Genomic DNA, 27,304 nt, shown 5'->3' with positions numbered 1-27,304 from the left:
ATTAAGACTGCAATCACATTTTTGCGATGTCCTCTCAGGGGTCCCTCAGGAATTAGTTTTGGGTCTGCTTTTGTTTTTTGTTATGTGAATGACTTGCCAAGCAAAATAACACCGGAATGTTGTCTGTTTGCAGATGATGCCTTGTGTACAATTTGAGAAGTGAGAGTGCAATTTTAAATGAAGACTTAATGACTCTCGAGGAATGGTCTCGCATCTGGCAACTTTCTTTTAATCTTTCAATGTGTTCATTTCTTTCCATCGGAGAACTGAAATCTCAGCAAGACTACTATTTACATAATACAAAGTTATCAAATGTTAACAAACTCTAATCTATATTTAGGAGTTGAGCTGAGTAGTAAATTAAAATGGGAAAAACACATAGATAAAATTACATCAAAAGCTAACAGACTAGCAGAAATGTTACATAGAGTTCTTAAAACAGCTGACACTAAGACAAGATTGGTGGCATACAAGACTCTGATACGATCAGGCCTTGACTATACTTGCCAGGTGTGGGACCCACATCTAAAGAAGAAATCAAGATCGAAAAAATCCATAATAAATGTCTGAAATTTGTTTGCCGCATAAGATCACCAGTAAGCTTTTCACAGTTAAAGGAAAGCACTAACATAAAACCGTTCCCAAAACGTAGGAAAAATGCCCAAATAAAACTATATTGCAAAGTGTTGAGTTCTGGTGTTATTATAAACACTTTTACTTTTCCCAATAACCCGCACGATACAAGACAAACTAGGGAATTGTACACACCATCTATAAGATCAGGGCAATATTTTCACTCCTTTCGGTCAAAAACAACTAGGGATTTTCGAGAAGATTTTGAGTGTGCAGATGTTTAGTTTCTTTGATTTAACCAGAAAGATGTACATGTATATATGTAATTTGTAAATAAATAAATATATAAAAAAGGTTCTTGAAACTGAGTTTTCACGTCTTTTTGCCTTAAAGAGGCTCTCAGAGAGAACAATCTGATCTGAATAACACGATCCGAAATTGTCAAATACATACATATTGGTATATCGACTTACATTTTACTGATCAATGATTGTCAAATAAAATCGGACGTGAAGTAATAATTTTTATAACTAGATTTTATATTTAGCTCTGCAGAAGATAAACACACTAATTCAGCTTTGGCGATTGATTGCAAGATGACTGATACTGATCGCCAATAAAAAGCCGAGAGCCGCGCTGATGCTTAGCGCCGTCTAAACAACACTACGTCAAATTATTGGTCAGTTGAAAAATGGGTCATTTTTCTCTGCGGTCCTGCCAAAAGTAGGAAAAACAACAGCTCGCGTATAACCTACGCGCTATGCTACCGAAAGAGCCGTTTTCCACGCCAGACTATGTTGTTTGTTTATTCGTGCACATTTATCTATCAAACTGACATAATTACAGCATTTACATGGTTATCGTACATATTGATACGTCTAATGTGTACTTAGAGCGAACAAAAATAAAATTTGGTGTTTGTTTGTTGCTACTAAGACTTGCTTAAAAGGTATATGCTGACGTGAATTGGAGCAAAACGTCGTAAGCGACCCGCCGGTTGTTTGATAGTGCAGGGCAAAAAAGTTAGCTTATTTGTATAGAAGCAGATTTTAAATTTAGAATCCCATTGCATGTATTGGTAAATGTAAATCGTGCCACGATATATAGACTCATATGACTACAGTCGTTGTAAATAATTTATAGGCAAGCATTACTTCAGTAGCCGATAATAAGGTCTCAAATTTCCACAACTAAAATCAAATCACGAGTATACCAGCACCTTTCAAGAGCTAATAATACATAATACAGTGAGCAAAGCTAGTCATTATTATATCACTTTTGCTTTTTAGTTGATTCATGAACGAGAATGTGATATAGAAAATCATCACAGCAAAATTAATGAGAACAAATCAAAAAATGAAACTTATCTTCTAAAGCCAGTGGTCTGCTGTTCAACAGAATGCATGTTAATGATTTGATTACACCTGAGCTTCCAAGCTTTTTGCAAAGCTTCAAATTAGGGGTATTACAATGGTAGCTTTATTACATGGCATTATCTGTGAAAAGCATATCTTAGCATTATTTAATCACATGCTGATACGACTATAATCCTTTATAACCAGAACATCTGATTGCAGAGAATGTGTCTCTAGTGGGTTGAATGCAGAGGGAGGAGCGAAAATTTGGGCTGGATTATATGCTTGCCAGAGGGAACACAGGGCCGTAAGTGTACACTTGTGGCATAAGTGCCACTCAGAAAGTTTATTACGGAGAGGGGTGCGGACAGCAACAAAGCTGGCGGCAGCTAGGGCAGAGTCAGTTGAGGAGGGGGAGAGGAGAGGGAATATGGGTCCACACTCTGGAGAGCTGTGGAACCACTATCTCATGCCCACCTACATAGATGTGGACTGTCTCATGCCCACAGGAGTCTTAATTGTGCAGAAGTGCAAGAGAGAGAGCTCTCTGGAACAGGTTGGTAGAGAAACCTAATTCTATATTCTTTAGCAGGTACTTCATTTGAACTCTTATGCCTTATTAAAACTAACAAAGCTGTTTACTACTCAATTAGGCCATTGTTGGTTTTATAAAATGGTTGTCTTGACTTTTCTTGACTTTATTTGTCACTGTTTTGAGGACTGGTTCTTCGTAGCGTAGGTCATGAAAATACAAAAAACTTGGAAGATGTGAGATCTTTAAAAGGATCCTTTTTCGATACCTCTAATTGTTAAAGAATGAACCAAGAAACTTTGAATAGGAACAGGAAGTATTTTATGCTTTATCGTTACATCATTAAAGAGTGCATTTTCTAATTACACCTTTAGCAATTTTTATCGAAAGTGATTCGATGCAGTTTGATTTCAACCCAATTCTTTAAAAACTAGCACAGAACATAAATATAAATTGCCTCAAAAATCAGTCGCTGACATAACAAATCAATATGGATCTAAAATGGGATTAAAAAGTCTATGAAATGTGTTCGGCAGCTTTCAACTAGCAAACCTATGATTTTGGGATGGCAATTCAATTAGCGTTTATGAAATTTAGCTTGCTATAATATTCTCCAAGTGCATGAAAAATATCTTTCTTCCAAGGAAAAATGACTCTTAGGGAGCAAGTTTTCCTTGTTCAGAAACGCTGCCTCTTTCCACCTTTTGCTTTTACTATGGTTTGAGATGTTTTTTTCTCGCGTCTAGCTATGAGCTATTACGTTGTACCATATAAAAAGCCATTTATTTTATGTTGATATTGCATATATATAAAGCTCCAAAAGGCATGTAAAGGTATGTGATGCACTTGCAGTGCTCAACTCGTGCCACGGCGCTGTAGAAATTACATCATCATGTATATATGTTAGGTGTTCAGGATGAATGACGAAATTTGTTATATTGATTTCTGTCCTGTTATAATCATGAACTTAAAAGAAATGGCATCGTGGTCTTTCCCACCTTTACAATAGCGCTAAAAAGTGGCTTCATTTTAGCGAATGGTCAACTATCTCGAAATCGGAATAATAAACGACGTCAGATAGAAACAAGGTTATTGCTGTTGGACGGGTTTTGTAAAGTGCAATACTGGAAAGTACAAAGTTGGTATATAGGTTAGCTTATGCCTAGTGTTTATATCATTGTTGAATAATTTTTAGGAAGTGAAATGTTTGGAAATCTTATTTTCTATATTATATTTATATATAAATCTACATTTTCTGATGTATGTTCCCTATATGTGACTCGCTGGTGCTATGCGCTCCTTGAAACGTCTGTTTACAGGAGGATACTACTATTTGCTACTCTATTTGTGAACTGTGGAGTTGATTCTAGCCAATCATGGACTAGCTACCTGTTGAAAGCTTGCATTATGTAATTGAACCCTGCTCTGAAAGTTGTTAGGTCTCTTGTGTTACTATCGACACAAATCATTGCTAGCCTCTTTGTCCCTATCTTGTTGTCAGATCGCATCTACTCCTTACCACATTTAGATGAATTTGTTCCACCATGTTACCTACACATGTGTCAGCTGCATGTAACATGAGTAAAGATATTTTTATTCCAAGAAGGCATTTTTTGAAGCAATCCGAGCTGTAACTTCAAGTCGGATTGCGATAGCTGTTGATAATGGCTGAGCTATCATCGTTATATTTTCATCTGTATGGTTTGACAACCCTTCCAAGTGATCTGAGACATTTGTATAATAGAAACTTGGCTTTTTTCTGATTAAAACTTAAAACGAGAAAGAACCTAAATGTGACATAACCATATATATATGATCAATAGTTTTAGTAATGTTCATCCACTTTTCAAAAGTAAAATAAAGTATAAAGTAAAATGTAAAAAATTCAAAGACTGTAAATAGACAGACTATGAGCAGTGGACAGATTTACGGAGACAATTCTGTTTTTTTTAGCTATGTGCTTTTAAAAATAACAACCTGGTTTAAATGTTCAGCTTCATTATTTGTTCCAATTATTTCTTATTTTTTGATTTGTAAAATATAAAAATGCTGAAATGATCAGATACGTAACGTTGTCATAGTTTGCAATTATTTAGGTTTAGGACCAAGCACTCGCCTATCGGTCATTCAACGGTAAGGGAGTCTAGCTTAGCCAATATCTCCATAGCCTAAGTCACCTTCACGTCACTGAGTTGATACCCAGTCAATGAAATAGCCTCACTTTTTATTCTACAGGTGAAACATGATTTATGGAAAGAGGCACAGGGATACCCTTTGTTTCACCTGTTGCTGAGCAGCAATTGCTATATCTTCAAAAGCGTTACTTTGGATGCGAAGGTAAATCTCCAGTATTTAACAAGGTTAATGTTGTGTAGTAGTACCAGTTCATTGACTACTAGTTAGGGTTTTGGGTCAACTAGTCGTAGCAGAAAGAGATCAAGTGTCAACTGAAGCTTAGCATAATTGGTGTTACAGACGTCGAAGGCAGCCTCTTAAATGACGTGTATTGTATGTAAATATTTGGGAAGACTTGGATGGAGTGAATGAATTTATAGACGACGCCTTCAATGTTTGATCTGACCTCAAATAAATTCTTGTTATGAGTTCATATCAGAAAGGTGTCAATAAAGTTTAATGCTGAACTAGTTTGAAGCTTGACAAGTGGTTACAGCTTCAAGGCTGATGCTGTGGCGCAAGCATTTTACCAATTTCGTGCCGTACTAACTTTTTAATTTTTTTGTCACTAGCCTTTGCACCATTTCATACAAAGACATACAGTGGGAGTTTTAAGAATTGGCTGTTTCCACATATTTAGTAAAACTGAGAATCGGAAGCTCACTTATGCTGGTTGTATAACATCGAAGGAGGGTGGACACAAAAATTCAAGTGGTACGAGACTTTTCTGACGTTCGGCAGGCTTAGAGTACATTTACACATAGCTGATTCGTCGAAGTGGCTCCCAAGCTGACGAAATCTGTTTGGTGTAAAACTAAAAGCGATTGTAAAAAATGGCTTTTTCCCAGTTGCCGACATAATATCGGTGAAATGCTGCATACCAGTTTGTCTATTTTTGATGGCTGTCAATTGACGGAGTAAAACATGGAATCGACCAATCATATCTCGCATTAGTGCCGAAACTATAGACATAATGGTGGCATATTTCAATCGGGTAAAAATATCATTGAAGTCGAAGGTTACTGAACAACTAATAGCTGGGTTGCAGCCATGACCTGGAACCACACACTTCCAGGTCATTTTTCACGAGCTAAAAGACGGTACATTGAGTCGCTAAATGGTACAAGTTAGTAATACCAGCAAGCAGTGCGATGTTGTATTTTATTGGCCAAAATATGTGACCCATTTTGTATAGTCGTGTTTGAGTTATTTTGGTGTAGTCTTAGCAAACATGTATTTCAAATCGTAAACAGACCTCTCGCTGCGCAAATGCAACTCCGATTCTCTCAGCAGAAATCCAACTCCGGCAAAGCGTCTCGGTGTAAACATGCCTTTAGTTTACTAGAATGCATGCCTAATAATACTATGTGTTAAATGTATTGCGTCAACAGTGTTGTTACACGAATTCTGTATGACATTTCAAGTCTCACTGCTAGTAGACTAGTTTTCATATGATATGCCTAGGGGTCTACATAAGTGTGTCTACAATATGCATCCGAGTGTGTCACAACATACCTGCTGCAGTTATTTTAGGGTCAGATAGGCTAGTTCGCGTTCCCTTTGTAGATGCTATTGATGTGAAGGTCAACATCAGTCAGTGATCTTTTTAATCTATTTTTGAAAAAAGCTCCGATGGAAATTTGGAAGCATTCGCGAAACTTTTTAATGTGACCAAAATTCGTCTGGTTACCCGTAAGCTTGTTAGGTTAAGAATAAGTAATGTGCTCCTAAACAGATGGTGCATCCCCCTAAACAAAATTACGCAGTGTGTTAGCCTTGATAATTTTCTAAAACAAACAAATCCTTGCATCCATCGAGCTGATTTGTTAGGAGTTGTCACCCATGATTCCTTTTGCAAGTGCTAGTACAAAATACAGTTGACTCTCGCTAAAATGCGACTAATATGAGTTGTCGGTGGTTTAGTTTAGTTCTGTACATACATGGAAAGTCACAATAATGTCTATATACATTGTATCGGGGCACACACTATATATTTAAAAAAAAAAGAAAAGTCTAGTTTTTTTCATTGCAGTTTCCTTGAAAATAGCAAATTGCGGATATTTCTGTTCATGTAAAGTATTAAAACTGTTTTTGTTTTACTGCATATTAAATAAATTACTCTTTTAAACTTATGTTATGGTTTTTTAAAATATTTATAAATCATAAAATTTTAATCGCAATCATGAAAGTCGAATAGCGCATGAACCATATGATTGAAAAGCCTATTTCACTCTTACGAGTGATTTATATGAACAGCTCCATTAGACAAGCTTTTTCTATTTCTAAATTTTTACTCAAAGCCATTATAAACTGATCAATTGCTTGTATCCCCAATTTTTCCGATATAGTGAAATTTGTTTTAAAGGCTGGTTCACACTATCATCTCGGTGTTGATGTCACAATACTTCGGTGATCGTCGGTGATGGCAATAATCACACTATCACAAACCCATCCGCGTTTGCATCCCTGAATGCTCTGCGGCGTGTTTTCATTTTTCTTTTTAGTTTTTCTCTGAAGGACCTTTCTTGTTTTTGCTTAAATCAAATACTATTCTATTTGTCTAGATGTAAACAAATAGATTACGCTTTCCACGACAGCGAATCGCTATCGTCATAATGGTGCACATCGCAAAGGCTGTCGTTGATGCTCAGTGAACTATCGGGAAAGTTGATAGCTGCAAACATTCGCGAAGTATCAGCATTGCCTTGATAATGTAATCAGTTTACGGGGCAGATAGCTGACGATGAATGCTGAAAAGGACAACTCCAACATACGGCAATATAGTGTGAACGAGTTTTTAATGAGGTTCAACTGCCTAAAGTAGTACGGAATGAAGTTGTACAGTGGTCCGGTACAGACAATCACAATGCATTGCTTGTGGTTATTCCAATAACTATCAAGAAGATCTAGGTCTATAAAAGGAAGAAGATCTAGGTCTATAAAAGGTCATTTAAAATTTGTTTTAATCAAAAATATTCTTGGGTTTGAGTCATTACAAGCTTGATCTTTCTTTAACAGTGCTTCAACGTACGACTCTCAATCAAAATTCCTAAACATTACTAATAAAGCTAGCATAGCTAGTTGGTAGCGCCAGCAAATTTTCTTAGTCTTAGGTAACTAGAAGTAAGGTTATTAACCCTTGTTATGCAACGACTAGCGCTATAAGAGTCTCGGCTTAGAGTCCATTGTGCTGGTCAACTGATCTTCGTCGACCGTGCCGCGCGACTACACAAGATGTTTGGAGCTACCAGGAGATATTGCTATTGACAGTATCAGAAATAATTTCAGATGACATTCATACCCAAGGCCTTTATTGTGTATTCAATGACAATTTTTTACACATGCTGCTTTAATGGCAATTATCTCTGTAAATGAAGTTAATGTTGTTTTTGTCAAAAATCGATCTCTGGCAAGAGATTGTGTGATGACACAAAAAACACTTTGTTTGTTTGGACTTATAATCAGCTAAGACTACTGAATTTCTTCCTTGACGTTGTTATCAGTTATAACTTGAAATTAGCTTGTTTTTTAGAAAAATAAAAAATGATAGTTTTAAATGTATGGAAAGAGATCAAGTGACTCCATTTAAAAATTTAGTACTATCTTGTAACAAGATTGATTAAGGATTTCTCAACATGATGTTAAAGATGTTTTTATACACATTAATGAAAAAAGGTTTTAACAGATTTGAATGCTTAGAAGTTTGTTCCTAACCTGCTCAAAAACAACTTGACAATATTTGATATTTTGGTAATTTTGTGACAAAGGTGGGCAGTTTCTACTATAGCTAAAATTCTACTTTGTTAACATTTTACACAGATAGAAGAATTCTACGATGAAACACGAAGGTTGTGTGATCTCAGGCTATTCCATCCTATGCTCAAAGTTGTTTTACCAGAAGGAAACCGAGAAGAGATGATAATCAACTCTGATATTGGTAAATATCTTGCGCTCATGCCGAGTGCGCTGGTGTTGGATTATGTCGAGTGCACATCAAATCATATCAGTGACCTGTTTGTGATCATATGCAGTGTACATTATCGTGATCATGTAAATCATAACCTTATCGTGATCATGTGATGTGTACATTATCGTGATTATGTGATGTGTACCTTATTGTAATCATTTGAGGCTTGCCTCTTCATGATCATTGTGAGTACACCCGCTGCCATTTTACAACCTCTCTCTACAATATTTATGTTTATGTGTGTCATCAATATTTTCATCCATTATGGCTCAATTAAAACTGTGGTTACACCACAACCACAAAACAAAAGGCTTGTGTAGCTTTTGCTACACAAGACTTTTGAAACACCAGTGTAGTCTTTTGCTATGGCTCTATAAGATATTCTAGATTGGTTCATTGAGAAGCATTCTGGTTGGGTGAAATCTATGGCATCCTTAAGCCTGGTTCCCATATACATGGCAAGTACTGGTGGCTGGATTACGTGGCTGTCGGCAGTGAAATGGGAACCTATGCGTCGAGTATCGCCGGTAATTGCCAGCGGTCTAAACAAAATTTCATCGCTGTTCAACATTCGCAACGAGCCGCAGACAAAGCCTTCCTAAAAATGTATAGTACGAGTGAGGTGAAGGTTGGCACTTTCTATACGGCGTGATGAGTGGCCATTTTTATGCCGATTGCCAGCGACGCAGCTTTCTGTACCAAAAGGAGAAGAGGGCTTGGCTGATGGCATTTTATTTTGTATGTTAACTTAGTTGCGCATTTTCTTAGTCACCTGTAGTCTCACTAGACAGCTGGGTCAAAGGTCTGTTTGTTGGTAATATGAACTATACGCTGTTTCCATGACGCGTATCATGCCGGTTTGGAGTTGTGCACAAGTGCAATTAAGTGTTTTTCTATAGACATTCGCATCATGCGGATTGTTGCAAAAAAAGTGCTTTGTTGAAAAAAGTAAGAAATTGTATGCGAGAAGTTAACAATTAGTGACGCAAACGCGTGAAACTCGATCGAGAAAGGACGACAGAAGTATTAAAAAGTTTTGAAATGGAATAGCTGCAGTATTTTAATGCGTATCATTCGCGAGTGCTGTTTCTATGAATCGCAAGCATGATAGATTCCAAAAAGTTTTGTTAATCTCAAAGTTGCGGATTTATGTTGTTTCCACAGTGCTGTTAAACTTGCTTATTGGCTTAAATTTGCGAATCATGCTCGTCATGAAAACGTAGTGAATGGTAAAGGCTTATTTTTTATTAGTATCTTTAAAAATAAGCATAAAAACTGACATTACAGTAATTCAATTCAATTGTTCATAATGAATGTATAGATTTCATGGTGAATATTTTAATCAGGTCTACTTGGAGAGAGCTAAGTCTCAGCGTAAGTTATCATCAGATCTTGTGATCGACTAGTTGATTAGAACGTTTATTATAACTAGTTGTTGGCAGTCTCGGCGCGCCGGGAGGGTTCATAGTGTGTAATAACTATGTGTACAATTATCCCATTAAGCTGCAAGGTGGTCCAGTGGGGCAGTTGGATACTGCTCTTATTATAGTTAAGATTGTTATGGGCTTAATCGGAAAACTTGCCAACCTAACGGCTGGTTCGGGCTATTATCGCCATATCTCGGCATTGATACGCAATACTTCGGTGATCGTCGATGATAACCATGTTCACACTAACACAAACCCATCTGGGTTAGCATCGGCAAATGCTCCATGAAGTAGTGTTCTCATTTCTTTTTAAATTTTCGTTAAGAAACCTCTTTGTTTTCGCGTTCTTCAAGCAATTACTAGTCTCGCAGCAACTATCATAAACCAAATGAATAAATCAAGCCATCTGCGGCTGCGAATTACTATCGCCGAAATGGTTCGCATTGCAAAGGCGGTCGTTGATGCTCGGTGAGACATCGGAAAAGTTTGACTGTTGCAAACTGTTGCGATGTATTCGCGTAGCTTCGTCGATGCCATCAGTTCATGGTTCATATAATCGATGATGAACACCGAAAGGAAAACGTCGTCATATAGCCTTTAGCAACCTCAATAAGAAACTTCAAACATCATTCAAACAATTATCGGCTTTTCGAAGTTTTCAAATGTTTAAGAAAGTTGCGCTGAAACTTGAACACTATTACTAAAAAGTTGGTGAAACCTATGATTCGATTTTTAAATACAGAGATGGTAGCCTTTGTGTGCTTTAAAAGTTACTGGTACAAAGCTGATGTTCGGATAACATTCACAGGGCAGGAAGTAACAGGTGACAGGTTTTAGGTAATTATGTCTGCCATTACAGGCCATGCAATGGGAATGTCAATAACAGAGTTCGACAATATCAAAACCCTGGAGGTCCTGACATTCCGGCGAAAAATGTTAGAAGTTTGTCAAGAGTCGATTGCGAAAAGGAGTGATCCGACCAGACTAGCGCTCTACAAGTTTCCACCTTGCATAGAGTCCAAGGCCGAGCCACCAGATCATGTAAAGCTTGCCGTGCGAGAATGTAAGTATGACAGCCTAAAATCCACAGATACATTCTATGTCTAATTCTGATATTCGATTTGTCAGAATTGCTCTGATGTAGCTAAACAAAATAATAAAAGTGTAAAATGTTTAAATGCTAAAATATTCAAGGGAAATATGCAAATTTTTCAATTGAATTGAAGAAAATCTATTGAAATAGGGATTTACTTTTTACATGAATGACCCGTTTGCTTATGTCTTCCAGTTTAAGAGCATCCACCAATGATAAAGGATTAATGTCGGAAATTCATGGATTCTTTTGTTTCAGCTTACACCACATTAAGGAATACGAGAGTGCATAAATTTAATCAAGGAGCAAGATTTATTTCTCAAACTACCTCTAATGTTTTAGAGACCTTTAACATATTAAATCATTGATGATTTTAGGTTATAAAAATGTCATACAAAAATGTCTACTCAAAGCGCTCATCGAATTTGGAATATTAAAAACAATATTTACGGTGAAATCTGTGTAGACAAACTTTCGTTCGTACCGATTAATTTCGAGCTATCCTTAACTTGCCACTTTCAGCGATACGTGACCGATGTGGTAGTCACTTTTATTTAAAATAACATTTGCTGAAAGCAGCATTTTTCAATTCGTTTCCATCGCTGAATCCCTTAAAACTGACGAGGGCGATCGCTCTGCTTTGAGATGGACGTATTCGGAATATATAAAAAACAGTCATTGCAGGGTCATTTTAAGAGTCTAACATTTTCACGCAGCAGCGTGTAAAACACAACTCACTTTTTATGATCTTTGACCTTTTGCCTCTTTGCAATTATCTGATTAAAACCTGTTCTTGTGGGTAAGTGAAATACACAGATCACTTTAAGGATTGACGGTTCGGATATTTATTTTTTTATAAATAGAAGCGATAAAAATCCAGATTCACATAGGCAAGTTGTTGTGGACAACAAACACTTTCTTTGGCTTCACGATTCAGTCTTGCACCACCCTCTGACAATGGGTCCGAATGGGGAAACCCTGCTGCAAGGCAATCTGTTAGTTGTTAGCCTAGGAACAGTAAAACATGAAGATCTTGGGTCTCTTGCCACTTCTTTAGCTGTTTGCGTCTATCCACTGTCAAGGGATCTTTCTGGCTTCAAGTTATTATGCACCACCATGCACCACCATGCACCACCATGCACCACCATGCACCACCATGCACCACCATGCACCCTATTAAAGTCAAATATTAACATCGTATACCTAAAATTGTGAGTGGCTCATAATTGCAATCCAAGAGCCTGTGTAGCGATCGCTTGCCTCCTACTCCAATGGAATTGGAAAACACCTTTAACCTACATTTAAAGCTTGTTCAAATGTGTCACCTTCTCCATAGCTGTAGAGTGAAATTTAGGTTGTGGTTACCTCTCCATAGCATCTTTACTTGGAATATCTTTGCCTATATACAAATAGTTGTTTATGAAAAACCCTTTGTCATTCAAAGCGAATCATAGATGCAACTAGCTAGCTTTGCAACTAAATGGAATCGGTCGGACCAATACGTTCTCAATGACAACTCTTTGCTGATGTCACCGCAAATGGCGCATTTCATAGGTGTATGTAGTCGGGCCTCAAGTCTTCTCGTCGCACTCCCCAAAGAGAGTAAATAGTAGTCTTTGGTCAACTGCTGACTGCTAGCTCTCTTAAAAATTAACTTTAAGAGTATTCATCCTGCTGTCTCGTTGGATGAAGCTAATTCTATGAAGTTGGTTAATTGTTCACGGAAAGTATGCCAGATCTCTGCAACCTCTTGTATACGCATATGCGTTGAAATTTACACAAATTATGGATAAGAATATATTGATATATTTACGTGGTTTCAATAGCAAAATAATTTGCAGGTTTGTGCAGAATATAGCTCGCATTATCACTGGCCGAATATGCAAGAGTTTCACCGTCCATACAAAACTGTTTCGTTTCAGTGTTTTAATTTTCAAATAGTTCTAAAGTTCCTACATGGAGGTGGGAACATAACTTACTACTTACATTTACTACTTTGTACTTGTAGTCAGTCGGTGCTGTGTATTTATACTAACCTGTAGATTAAGGCTTTGGCCGCTATTCCTAATCACATCACTGTTGTATCATCTCCTGTATACATCATCTCCTGTATACATCATCTCCTGTATACATCATCTCCTGTATACATCATCTCCTGTATACATCATCTCCTGTATAGATCATCTCCTGTATAGATCATCTCCTGTATAGATCATCTCCTGTATAGATCATCAGTTGTGTTTCAAGGATGTCTCTACCTGCAAATACTTTTGTTGATATTATAGTTATTCGTAAAATTGAGAATACGAAGGCTTGCTATCATATAGATGGTTATTTCTTTAGTTGCGTCTTTTTAATATGGTACAAGGAAACCTTTAGTTCAAATGTAGGACAATCTTATTCATAGTGCTCACAACTTACAGGGTTATTTACTAGCTGAAAGTGCATTTCTATATGGGACATAATCTCATTCATAGTGCCTACAACTTACAGGGTTATTTACTAGCTGAAAGTGCATTTCTATATGGGACATAATCTCATTCATAGTGCCTACAACTTACAGGGTTATTTACTAGCTGATGTTGCATTTCTCGGCACACTCTACCCATCATGTTTTCTTGCCAATCTAGCAAGGAAGTAAAACCTTCCTCCTGCATTCCTTTGTCTGTCCTGTCCTTTTATTTCAACTTGATAGCCAATCTCAGGATTATTTTCATTACTGCAATACAGTTCCTCAATCTTTTGTCGCTTATCTTTTTTGGTCATCACGAGGCCATAGACTATGCACTTAAATTTGTGATTCATGATTAATTGTGATAAAGGGCATGCCTCTACCTGCAAATACTTTTGATGGTTGTTGTAAAACTATGGCTAAACGGTTATTCCATAAAATACTGGGATTTGTGATTCACTTTGAAACGACCCATGTGTTCTTTGAAAAATGTAGGGGGAGGTAAGTGGCTATTGCGGCCCAGGTAAGGCTCTCTATCTTCACCTAGGTAACACGGCGAGAGGATAACTTCTAGATTATACCTGTCTAGTCTGACGCAGTGGCTGCTGCACACCACTTACTATTATTACTCACACCACACTGACTCCATTACTGTTATTCTTTACTTGGTCAATAGTATCTATAACATTCTGTTGGTGGCTCATCAGATCTTAGAAAGTTCTCTCTATTAATACCTCCCAATAAATCTGTTTTCAATCGTCATGTCAATCCGTCTCTACCGTTATAACAAAATAAAACAGCTTGTTTTAAAATCTCCGGGAGTTGGAACCCCTTCAGATTTGTTATATCACAGGTGTATTTAAAATCATTTGTAGTTCTATATGCATAAATAATCCTAGCATAAATGCGTCTTTATGCAAATGTTTAATGGGTTTCCCATTATTTCGTTTTTTCCCGGTAATACACGATTTAACTTTAGTATCATATCTCCAAACTTGTCTAATAGCGAAATGCAACAGTTTGCTTTTTAAATTTTTTGGAGTTGTCATCAACTTCTTCAGATATGCAATGTGGGTTTATTTAAAATCAGCAGTAGGTCGTTCTATAAGCATGTATTTTACGGAAATACTTGTTAATCTTTCTGTAATAGATCTCCCTCTCTTTCTCTCCTTGTAATACGCGCACAGTTTACCTACATGTCAGATTCCTTCTCTACCAGCTCATCCTATCTGAAACTCATTTCTACACTTTATCCTAGCTCAATGTATGTGGCTCATGGAAATCAATAAAACACTTGGCAATGGACATATTGTGCTAAGTTGAAGTTGGACACAGTCCCCTCGCAATTTGCGTGGGATTAGTCAACGGCGAGTAAATTGTAACAAGGTGGCATTGCAAATAGCACATTGCATGTTTCAACACAGTTGGGCATCATGACCGGCAGTTTCCTAGTTGTATCTGTTTCCTAATTGTTGTAATCATGAGTAATGTAATCTCTGTTGCTCACCGGTTTACTGGTGCACAGGCTATAAATCTCCTAGTAGACCTTGTGATTTGTTTACCGTGTCATCTACTGCAGACCCTAGTTATCAATCTTTCAACACAGAGGAATGCAATGTTGTTTTTGGGACTGATCGAGTCAATTTGTTCATCCCAGAACTTTTATTGCGCAATTCGAAATGAGCGCCGAGTTGTTTTTGATGTATGATAGTTGTGCAAACTGGACAAGAGTAACTTGCCCAGGTAACTCTAGCTTGTGATTCCATACCTTCTTTTTAAATTCCACCTTATTTTCTTGTAGATATCAAAATGTCTTTGTTAGATTTCATGAAGTTCATAAACTTGGGTAAAATTATCATGCTTAAGAACAACACATTAATAAATCGTTTGACTTGAAGGTGGGTACATTCACTACAGACCAATTTCAAATAGAAAATATGAAATTAAGTGAAATATTTTGGCGTTTTGCAAGCCGTATTAATATGCTATATTTAGTAGTTTACTAGCTGCAGTGTTGAGCGCGAAACTATGACGATTGACATGCGTAAATAAGTATACGCCTGATTCATCTCATAGTATAGGCAGTTGGACAATGTAGTGTATCGGATAAATACCTGTCTGAATAACTGGAGATTTTGAGTTCAGGTCCAAAGTGCAGTGGATTTTTCATTCGAAATTTATTCTTCGAAATTTATTGCTATAACTGGACAGACGAACATTGAGATTTATATATAGTATCTCTATGTAAATCACAATGTTTGTCTGTCCGTCTATATTATAGATTAATTCTTTGCGTAAAGTGTTGCTTAGGACCCCAAATGTTGAAAAAGTTTTTCAACTTCTAATATTTTTAACCATTCACTATGTTCAACTCCTTGCTTAATAACTAGATGAAGTTACATATTATTAGCAATAAAATGCTAACGTAGAAGTTGATACTTTATCACTATCACGTATTGATTTATTGGTGATGTATTGATTTATTAGTAAGGTTTTAGAGTTGTTTGTCGTCATTCCAGACAAAAGACAACTTTATTGTTTTTTTAAATTTATTATTGTTGCACTCTGCTGATACTAAAATTGTCAACTTTCGCCAAATTGGCTGCTATGCATTGTTTAGGTGGTGATGTCATGGTCATTTGTGTTTGGGTGGTCCCTCTGGGCGAGGCGAACACCGGAAAGAACAGACAGAGGTACATAGTGAAGGTTAACCCAAGCTGTACGCCTGAAGAACTCGTCTATGAGGTTATTCGCAAGAGACTTGTGCCACAGGGACTACCTGAAGATCAACTTAAAGCTAATTGTGAGCTGTTTCAGCGTGACTTTCTGTTACGAGTGTGTGGACTTGAGGAATATCTCCTTGAACCTTGTCCACTCACTCAGTATAAGGTGAGTCCATTGTCCACTCATTCAGTATAAGGTGAGTCCGTTGTCCACTCATTCAGTATAAGGTGAGTCCGTTGTCCACTCCTTCAGTATAAGGTGAGTCCGTTGTCCACTCATTCAGTATAAGGTGAGTCCGTTGTCCACTCATTCAGTATAAGGTGAGTCCGTTGTCCACTCATTCAGTATAAGGTGAGTCCGTTGTCCACTCCTTCGGTATAAGGTGAGTCCGTTGTCCACTCCTTCGGTATAAGGTGAGTCCGTTGTCCACTCCTTCGGTATAAGGTGAGTCCGTTGTCCACTCCTTCGGTATAAGGTGAGTCCGTTGTCCACTCCTTCGGTATAAGGTGAGTCCGTTGTCCACTCATTCGGTATAAGGTGAGTCCATTGTCCACTCATTCGGTATAAGGTGAGTCCATTGTCCACTCATTCGGTATAAGGTGAGTCCATTGTCCACTCGCTCGGTATAAGGTGAGTCCATTGTCCACTCGCTCGGTATAAGGTGAGTCCATTGTCCACTCGCTCGGTATAAGGTGAGTCCATTGTCCACTCGCTCGGTATAAGGTGAGTCACTCGTCACTTGTTCAGTATAAGGTGAATCACTCGTCACTTGTTCAGTATAAGGTGAATCACTCATAACTTACTCAATACAAGGTGAGCCCTTCCTCACTTACTCCTTTGTTGTTCGATGCGTATCTCAACAGTAAGGTTTTGCTCTATTGCAGTACATCCGAAGTTGTTTACTAGAGGATAAGACTCCCCAGCTGATGTTACTGCACAAGGACACTTTTCTGCCTCTTCTTCAAGAGCTCCCATTCATCTTACCGTCATTCCATTGCAGAGGTTAGTACACGGCGTACTAGAGGTATCCTCTTGTATTAAATTATCTGCCCCTTCATCGTTAGTATTATCCTATTTAGTGAGTGCACTATATAAAACTCGTTCAAAGCAGAGGTTCAAGATTCATGAGACAAACCCATAGCGAGGATTTATTGCGTTTCCTTTCAATCACCCATTCAGTGACATGTATGCTCTATGTTATACATTTCCTTCATTTTTGTAAATATTATGATAAGGCACTCGCGGTAATAATAAAACAACCATTCCTGATGTACAGTCGCTGGTCATGCACTCGCTTATCATACCTGTTACAGTCACTGGATTGCTTTTTTTGCAATAATATAAGTTCTTCATGCATCTTTTTAAGGGGAGATCTAAGTAGCTTGTTTGAGCAGACTGTCAGTTTGAATGTTTGTCATGTTGGCTATCAATTAGTTCACAATTTACAAAAAGTTGTGAGCTTTGATATGCATCGAGTCTTTTTTTGCCTTTATGCTATGTTGAGGTCATTCTGAATGGTTTAGGTTATAATCTAGAAAGCCCAGTGACTATGAAGCAATGATGTTCACATCATGTGTGTGCACATCTGAGTGAGTCTAGGTAAAGGTTATGTTCAGACTGTAGGAGGCAATTGACAGAGAGCTGAATAAGACACCATGTAAGCTCTGTCCTAGGAGAATGCATCTGTTGGCGAGAATTACAATATTTTTTTAGCGATTTCAAAGACAAACCGGCACAAGCTTTTAGTAGATTTTATCAGAAAGTATCTGTATTTTTCTATTATTTGCAATTGTTTTCGATGTTTGAGGTGATCTAACTGCCAGGGTGCTTCAAGATTAAAATTGATGAAATTTGATCGCGGTTAAAGCTCAGATCAAGTGAAAATGCGATTATGACTTTTATAGTTGCAAAGATATGACAGAATAGAGACCTGTAATGCTGCAATTTGAATGCAATAGCCAATGTCAATGATAGCCACTAGTGACGCTATTTTACACGTATTTTTCTTCTGGAGGTTTTCAGTGATCAAGTTTTGTTCATTTTAATCTTGAAACATCCTGGTAGTCAGATCACTTCAAACATCAAAAACAATCACAAATGATACAAAAATACTATTAAATTCTAATATAATCTACAAAAATTTGTACAAGTTCTTTAACTGGTAACTGAAATTTTTTACCAAAGATTTTTTGGTAAGTTTTTTTTAGAAATTGTTATCAAAGTTGACCTAAATGTGACTCTTTTGCAGGAGTGAGTGCTCTTGAAGATGTCTTAAAGCAGAGGAAGGAAAGTTTGTGGGAATTCCACACCCCTCTTCGGGTTAAAGTTCAGATAGCACAATATGTCACTGTCACCGAGCCTGGACAGGTGAGATATTACTCCTTCACAAGCAAGAATATAGCCAGAGTGGCTGAACTATCGAGTTGTAAGCTCCTTGTACCATTTGATGCTCATGGAGTTGTCTTCTCTTAAAATGCTACAATTTTCTGACAGGATAGCCTATAATCAGTGATGAGTGCAAGTTGAAAATGATTGCAGATTATTTTATACGACTTGTTTTTCCTAAAAACTTACTTTCCTAGATATTATCAATTTGCTCATTTAAAGTTCTGTGAAAAATAAGTCTCAATCATCTCTTGATGGGAAGGTAATTTTAGTTTGAACTATTTTTTCTAGTTTTTGGTAAGTTGTTGGTAAGTTGTTTTTGGTAATTTTGTTAAATGGAGACCCAAGTTTTATTGGATTCTTTATTGGAAGTTAATCTGTCACCTTTTGTTAATATCTTAGTAACAACACTTAACTAAAGTTTCCAAAAAGTGTGTTTGTCGATTTGCTGGCAGTTAATAGTTTAACGTAAAGATGCTAGGAGCCCCTGGTGACTACCTGACATAATTTGTAGCTAGTAGTTTACTAAAAGAATAGTTAATAGTTCGTATTAGTTTATAAAATCTTTCAGAAAATAAATTACGTGATGGATAAAAAATACATTACTGACCTTCAATTATGTGTGAGTAACTCCTCGAAGATCGAGAGTGACATCCGCTTAACTTACTGCAAGCTCAGGTTGTGCATCTTTTTAATGCAGTACAAACAACGACTCGGTGAGCTTGGCCGTGCATGTCTGAGCCTTAAGGCAAGGAAACCTTGACGCTTTGGAAAACATTTGGATGCCATTTCTGTTAGCACTGGTGTCCCTTTTGGAATTGAACCAAAAGCTGTTGTTTGCATTATAACTTTTATTAAAGATCCGTTCCCTTCCATATTACCTTTTGGGAAGTGAATGCACGTTATTTAACTCGATGTAAATGTTATTCTACATTTAACATATTCAATTAACGAGACTAATGAAATCATTATTGAAATTATTAATCAATAATATAGTTTTCAATCGAGTAGTTCATTAGAGTGATATCTAAGAGTGAGTCTATACTGTGTACAGTCAAACTTTGGAATGTGAAGTATTTTCTTTTAATTTTTGCTTCATACCATTTTATGCTGCAGCAAATATTCTTACAAGAACACATTGTATGTTGTTTGATTAATTATAAAGTTCAAAATACAATAATAAATACTTTAAATGATTACGCGTTAAAATTATTTCATCATAATACATTGCTTATGTAAAAACCAAAGAATAAAACTTTGAACTAAACATTTAAGAGTTATTCCAGTAATATTCAATAGGAGGTATTCATATTTATATTTGGTATAGTCTTAGAGATGTATGAATGGGAGAGGGTTTAAAGGGAGACCGATAGAAATGTGTGGTGCAATTTGCTCCAGCTTGCACAAGATAATATTGAAATCAGCTTAATCTATATATCTACTTGTATATCGATGTTCAATTTCTACTAAAACAAAAGAATTCATTTGTGGAGGTGATCCTAGTGGAGCCTTGACTATAATTGTTTCGTATAATAAAGGAATATTATAGAAGTTTATTGTATCCGGATAGATTGTCATCGGGCGGTTTAAACGCACTAGAATAAAATAATAAAATATAATTGTCAAAGGTGCTATAGTATTTTAAGGCTTATGTTCTAGTGTTGCATTGTCACACCCATTGGATAAGCTGTAGCTAGGTGGAGTGGTCATTCCGCTAGATGGAATGGTTGTGTGCTGTAAGTTCTATCTACAATCCATCTACTGTAAGTTCGGGTCGCAGACGGATAACTTACAGGAAAGTAGAGCGAGCTTATGATTCCTTTTTTAGCAGCGTTGCTGTTCAGAAAAATATCTAAATATTTTTGGCATATTTGAAGTGTGAAATCAGCCTTTACACTATCCTAAAGTTAGCTTTTGTAATTTGAAAGCAAAAATGATATGTCTGTTTCAGCTATTCGTAAGAGTAGGAGTATATCATGGCCTTGACCCCATCTGTGCGGTCAAGGAAACGAAATACAATGATGCTGGAAGGCCTAAATGGGATGAGGTGCTCGATTTTGAGCTGAGTATGCAGGACATACCGAGAGCTGCCAAGCTTTGCATGGGACTGTGTTTCCTCCCTCGTCGACGCGCCAAAAAACAGCAGGTGGTTGTTTTACTCAATTTTCGATAACAACTCTTTCACTATAGAATTATTTGCTCGTTCTGATGGAATTAATTATGCCAGAAATTTTTTGCTGAAGTCCACTCAGTATTTTTACTGTAAAAGATAGGGTTTCTTCTAAAGTTTTTTTTTTGAATCAGCAGAAGGTTTTGCACAATATTCAATGCATTTGATTAACAAAAGTCATGTTTAATATATTTTTAAATCTAGTGAAACTGGCTGCAAAAGACAAATGTTTTTGTTTTTGCAGTTTGACCAAAATGCAGGCCCAATTCTCTAATATTAAAATATAGCAGAAACTCATTTAGGTCGCTGTTTAAAACTTCATTTATCCTAAATAGATGAAAAGTCTGTATGAAACCTGTTTGTTGTGATGAAAAAATTTTTTATTTTCCGACTGTTTTTGGAAAATAAAAACATTTGCAAATCCCAACATTTCTTTTTAAATTTTGAGCAAAAAGATAATATTCGGTTCGATTTTTTGTAAAATGACCCAATATCCTAAATTTCTTATGGTAAAAGTTCGAATGGATCTGTTCACTCCGCTATCTGTAAGCATTGTTTCTAGAGGTACTAAGGAGTTAGAATAGTAGGGAAAGAGTTTAGACTAGCAACTTTTTCATCCTAATCATGTATTTTCAGGATGTTTGTTTCTTGTCCACCATGTTCAAGTAAGTTTGGATTTGAAAAACAATTAGTCTAAAAGATTTAATGATATTTTAGCCTTGAAGCGTTCTGTTATTGTTCTAAAGAAATTTGGGTAAGTTACAGAGTGTTCTTAATTGTTAGCAGGCATGTAACGTTACGCGATTTAAGCTGCATGCGTGTATATATATTTTTATTGGCATTAGCTATCAACAAATAACGTTTTTCATTACATGCCAAAAAAACAAAAAGACGTAAATCAGGAATTATTGAGTGAGTTGAACAAATGTGTTTAAAAGTGGTAATCTAGTAGTATTGCGGAGGAGTCAGGATAGTGAATTGAAGGTTGTAATAACGGAAGGTTCACAATACTGAAACATGATTTAAATCAGAGGTTAGATTATGTCAGCTGCTTTGCTGCTGCTGTACATAACCTCTGGAATGGTCTGCATTTGACTTTCTTGTCGTGGGTAGTGCATTAAAAGTATGAACTCGACCCAACTTGCAATATATCAATACTTTTGTTCAGAAACATTTCTATGTGAGTCTGATTTCAGTAATTTAGTTTTTCCAGCTTAGGTAATTTATCGGGTCATAGCAGCTGGTGGTATTTTAGTTCTGTAGGGGAATAACTGCTCAAATGACAGAAACTTGCAAGAGGCTTCATAATTTAATGTTGTTTGTTCACCAGGCAAATTATGACATAAATATCAGGTTTTATTCTGCTTGTTTTCAACATAAGTTATGCTTAAAATAAATGTAGTTTTACATTCTGATATAGTTACCAAAAGACGTGGTTTTTTACATTAAAGAATAAAAAAAATACCAAGTTTCTGTGATTTTAATCCTGTTTTTATATACTGTATATCTACTATCTACGTTAGAGATAAAGTATATGGACATTTGGAGGGAGTTGTCCCATTTTGACGCGTTGTTAGAATTTTGCTATACTCCTTACAGTCTGGTGTGACAGTACTCTGCTGGGGAAATATCAATCTGTTCAACTTCCTCGACCAGTTAGAAGGGGAAAAGAGAAAGATATTCATGGTGCAGGCCACTGGCTTTGAACTGCTCAACCCTCTGGTTAAACAAGGTATTCCACTACGCAATCTCTTGATACTTTATGAAACTCTTTCTATAGACTCTTGCTTGCTATATCCTGTACAGTACTCGATACAATTTAATAGAACAGCAATTATTAGCTAATTAATTTAGAAAATGCAAAGAGATGACGAAACAAGAAAGGACATTTCTAAACCATTTTAATAGTCAAAAACCAATGATGAAAGCTCACTTTTTGTACCTTCTTACAACCAAGACCTTAAAATGTCACCTCGCCATTAATCTTTTTGGCGAAGGGGCCTGCAAAGCTTCTTATCATTATTGCAGGGAAATCTTTGGTGGTTCTGTTGACTCTCAAAAGCGTAGTGAAGGTTGTTCCAGGGTTATTAGCGTCAGCCAATACTATGGCTTCCTGTCGGAGTAGTGTGCGAGTTATAGGAGCTATTGATTTATACTTCAGCAGGCCAACATTTTACATAGAGGGAATAACTCCTGTACAGTTAGTTTGCTCTGATTTGTGGTCGCGAACAGACCATCTTTAATGCTTACAAGAATTAATTGTAATGAATAAATCTTAGGATAAGTTATGAAAGAATTAATTGTATCGAATAAATCTTGTAATAAGGTGTAATCTTGGAATAAGGTGAAAGGAGAGAATTCGGTGTAATGTTTGAAATGTTTTCAAAATTAGGTTATAACATGGTTTAGTCACTTTAGTGCGTCAAGGTAGCAAAATTAACCCAAGTTCTTAAGCAAATCACTAAAATGTCGGGTTGGGTAGCGAAGCTCCTGCAAGTTTTCAGTCTTCGGTTCGTATCATATTCAGTTATATGGAATTTCTTACGTAGTATTAAGCAAGGACTTTACATAAAATTCTTTGCATTTAGTGGAATTTCCGTAAAAGAAAATTTACATCTACTGTACTTTATCGATGTTCAGTTATCGATGGTGGCGTAGCTATCGCTAGGTTTCATGTTAACTAGTACTTTTTTAAACTTTGAATGGGTTTGTCAACTAGCATTCTACTCTTCTCATCTAGCCCCATCCACAAATGAGCCAGGTAACCCCGCGTTGGACATCGAGTTTGAAGGCTACAAGTACTTCGTCACATATCCTTCTGATCCAGTGGTAGACATTGAGGTCCAGGCAGTCGCTGACAGATATGTCGAGCCGGTGAGTTTAGCCTACTTCATCCCTCATTGGTTTAACTCTACTTAGACAAAAGAACATTTGTTTGATTAACAAAACTCGAAAAAAATTAAAATAAGTTATTATCTTCTAATTGGCTAAATCACATTTATCCATATAAAAGGAGTTGTCATCTCTTTGATTAGCTAAACTACATGCAATGGAATGATTAGTTTTATTGGCTGAACTCTCGACATGGTAGAAAAATAGTTTTTCTTTTATCTTTGCTAATTTAATACATGTAATAAATTAGTAGCCTTCTTTCTAGTTGGCTATTACTGTATATCCTTGCATATAAGCAGTGTTTAAACCACAAACAAAAATTTACCAAAATGAGGGGTCGGCTTGTAACTGTTATTGCATTCAGACGAAATTACATTATGGTAATTTAATTTCAACAACTATCACTTGAACCCTGCTAGGCATATGGCTGGTAGCCTTTTACTTTGTTTTCTACTGTGTTCAGGGATTACGCTCGAAAAAAGCTCCGTGTTAAGGTTCCTTGAAAAAATTGCAACGGAACCAGTGTATTTCACCTCTTTTACCACCATGCTTTTGTTCTCACAATGAGAGTATGCACACCCGCACGCAAAGCAGTGCTTGGTTGGTTATAGTACATGCTATTACAGCAATAATGGTCTGTGATTGGTTAGTTAAACAATCGCTTGTTTTTTTTTGCTTTCGACATACATGCAGTTTATTTGCATTTATAATACCGCTAGTCGACTTGAAAAAAAAATTTACCATTACTAATAAAAGTGAAACAACAACAATGGTTATAATTTTATTCAATTGTTTTCTGCCATCTTTTGCTGGGATAGGTGCATACGACATGTTATGATTTGTCGAACTGGCTTATCTGCGAAGATATACAGTAATAGTTATACATAAGGGGATGTCTGGTCTGCGATTGGTTGTTTTTACTCTTTCAGTTGGAGCCTGGTGAGTTTGTGAAGGACCAAATACGGGAGATAGCAGCAAAGGATGGTCTAGCTGAACTTGCCGACCAGGATAAGGTTGCCCTCTGGGCTAACAGGTTAGACGGTGCTTTCCATGATCTAAATGTCATCCCTCTACGCATTTGCAAATGCCTTTCCTTGTATAAGTTCGTCACAGTTGGTAATAATACTCTAAATTGATTGACTGTGATGAATGATGTCAACCAACCTAGATGGACTGCTGCCTAGCGCAATTGGTGTTTCTCTATTTATTGCTTTGAATAAATTATATAAGTAGATGAATAGGGGTTAAAAGTTCGAGGTTTTGACTATATCGCATGTTTGCTCCCTTTGCATAAGTTTTCATGGATGATTGTAGTCGACTGATTTGGAATAACAACTATATTAAACTTGAAATCCAACACTTTTTAAGAAAGTTCATGTAGATGGCTTATACGTTAACGGAATATTCATTCTTTTTTCGTTATCCTCTTCAATTTGGTAACATAAAATTTTTTCAGACACCTTTGCGGTATATCCTTGCTTCACTATATGCACTCATAGTTGTATATTTGTAGGTACTATTGCGTAAGATTTCCACACGTTTTACCAAAGCTGTTGACAGCCACAGACTGGGGCGAAAGACGATCAGTAATGGAGATTTACTTTTTATTAAAAATCTGGCCAATCATTGAACCCGAAGTGAGTTTAAAGAGTTGATCATGTTTTTCATTTGTAATGCGAGCAAGAATCCTGGTCTTGTTGAAGGTTGTTTGTGTGTCACTTCATATTGTGTGCATGCAAAAGTGCTTTTAGTTGAATTTGGTACAGTTGGCCTCGTGTGTATGTCTTTAGGTTAAATTTGATACAGTTGGCCTCTTGTGTATGTCTTTAGTTGAATTGGATACAGCTGGCCTCGTGTGTATGTCTTTAATTGAATTGGATACAGTTGGCCTCGCGTGTGTCTGTAGTTGAATGTTGTGCTGATAGAATGTGTTCCACTGTAAATAACCTAAGCATAGTCAACGAAAAGGTCAATTAAAATATAGCTGAAAACAGTCATTGCGTCAGAGTCGACATAAATTGGTTTGACAGTTCGATTGATACAATTTGGAAGATCGATCTTTTCGAGAAAATATTTTTATGGAAAATTTTGCCTGATGGTTCTGACAAGCAGCCATAATGTTGCAAAGCAATAAATACAGCCAACAATTCTCAGATGTATGAAGCTGACATCAATTGTTATCAACCTTGACATGGCTAGAGTTATTACTTGAAGGTTCATCGATTCACAGAATGATACATCCTAAATCTATTGAAAGAAGATCGATTTTATGAAGTGTCATGAACATATCGTAACTCTACATTATGCTAATATTAACCACCTTTTAGAATCAAGTTGCGGGCACTTTAATTCCTAGATTTGGTTGGTGTTTCCTCTTCCAACCTACATGAGCTTATTTTTAATGAGACCTAAACTAGGAACTCGCTACCTCTGAAAGTGCAAGCTGTATTTGATAAGCCTGCTGTGGGCTATACATTGGTTTATAACAGTAATGTTGCTTTTTATACTTAGCAAAAAGTAATCAAGTTGTAAAAAGTAATATACTGAAAAATTGGAATCGAAACGATCCTTTAGCAAAAATAATAACAGCTATTAGTATTTCTCTTCCGTGTGTGGAAGGTAATAGCTAATTCTTCATCCTCACCATTTGTATGCTCTCTACATAGGGCAACAGTCGAACTGTAAGCTATCTTGACTGCATGAGCATCAGATTGACATAAATCAATGTCTGATATTGCAGGTCGCTCTGGCTCTTCTTGACTGCAGCTACCCAGACCCACGAGTGCGGGCATATGCTGTGCATTGTTTAGAAGAGAACTTGGATGACAACAGGCTATCACTATACCTTCTACAGCTTGTACAAGTATGTTATTGCGTTCTCATAAAAATATTAAAGTTAGGTTGAATATTTTTGTGTTTTATTGTGTTCTCTGTCTGCACTGATCATGTACTTTGACAGTAGTGAGTCTGTGATGCTAAAAATTGCTATAAAGTAGACGCTCCTATAACACAAACCTCATATTAGGTAAATTCCACATAACATGATGGAATTATGTGAAGTTTTTGCTTTGTATTACATAATAAGTTCCATATACCATAAAGCGTCAAGTCAGCGCAAGTTCTCAAATTAAATTTGAATAACGGGAGTCCCATAGTTAAAAATATGGTTTTCTCTCTTGTCACACTTTGCAGAGAAAATGATGTAGAGGGGTATCTCTAGTATATATGCTAGTACCCTGTCAGTCTAGTCACTGTGAGAGATCGTCATGTGTGTCGGTAAATTACAGAGAATAAGTAGCTGTACAATTATTCTAAAATATTTCACGGCGGTCGCTTTGTGTAGGTGTTAGAGTGTCGGTCTACCAATCTGAATGTCACGAGTCTTGTTAAAAGCAATTTTTATCCTAGCCTCGAACGCTGCCTTCAGGCAAATGGATGGACAGATAGACACAGATCTTGCTATAGTAAATATGTATTTTTATTTTGCTATATTTCAGACATACGCAAAATTTGTTTCTCTGCAGCGTAGACCTTGTCTAGAAATTGTTCACAAAAAATA

General features: G+C 36.6%; 1 protein-coding gene across 2 annotated transcripts in view; it reads left to right on the top strand.

The window, feature by feature from the left end:
• Nucleotides 1-2,155: 2,155 nt before the first annotated feature.
• LOC137408881 (phosphatidylinositol 4,5-bisphosphate 3-kinase catalytic subunit alpha isoform-like) overlaps nt 2,156-27,304 on the top strand; it is a 45,303-nt gene continuing 20,154 nt past the window's right edge. The window contains exons 1-13 of one of the 2 annotated variants that reach the window (XM_068095485.1): nt 2,156-2,484; nt 4,696-4,797; nt 8,455-8,572; nt 10,889-11,092; nt 16,195-16,463; nt 17,183-17,300; nt 18,547-18,665; nt 20,635-20,829; nt 22,453-22,585; nt 23,594-23,727; nt 24,675-24,778; nt 25,259-25,382; nt 26,486-26,608. In XM_068095485.1, the coding sequence (XP_067951586.1) occupies nt 2,359-2,484; nt 4,696-4,797; nt 8,455-8,572; nt 10,889-11,092; nt 16,195-16,463; nt 17,183-17,300; nt 18,547-18,665; nt 20,635-20,829; nt 22,453-22,585; nt 23,594-23,727; nt 24,675-24,778; nt 25,259-25,382; nt 26,486-26,608 (1,869 nt within the window). In that variant the 5' untranslated portion in view covers nt 2,156-2,358. Of the gene's footprint in view, nt 2,485-4,695; nt 4,798-8,454; nt 8,573-10,888; nt 11,093-16,194; nt 16,464-17,182; nt 17,301-18,546; nt 18,666-20,634; nt 20,833-22,452; nt 22,586-23,593; nt 23,728-24,674; nt 24,779-25,258; nt 25,383-26,485; nt 26,609-27,304 lie in introns of both variants that reach the window. The other variant, XM_068095484.1, reaches the window with a different exon arrangement.

This window comes from Watersipora subatra, chromosome 11 (genome assembly GCF_963576615.1).
Source record: "Watersipora subatra chromosome 11, tzWatSuba1.1, whole genome shotgun sequence".
Lineage (NCBI taxonomy): Eukaryota > Metazoa > Bryozoa > Gymnolaemata > Cheilostomatida > Watersiporidae > Watersipora > Watersipora subatra.
Note: the sequence above shows the minus strand (reverse complement) of the source record. Positions and strands in the feature narration are given on the sequence as shown.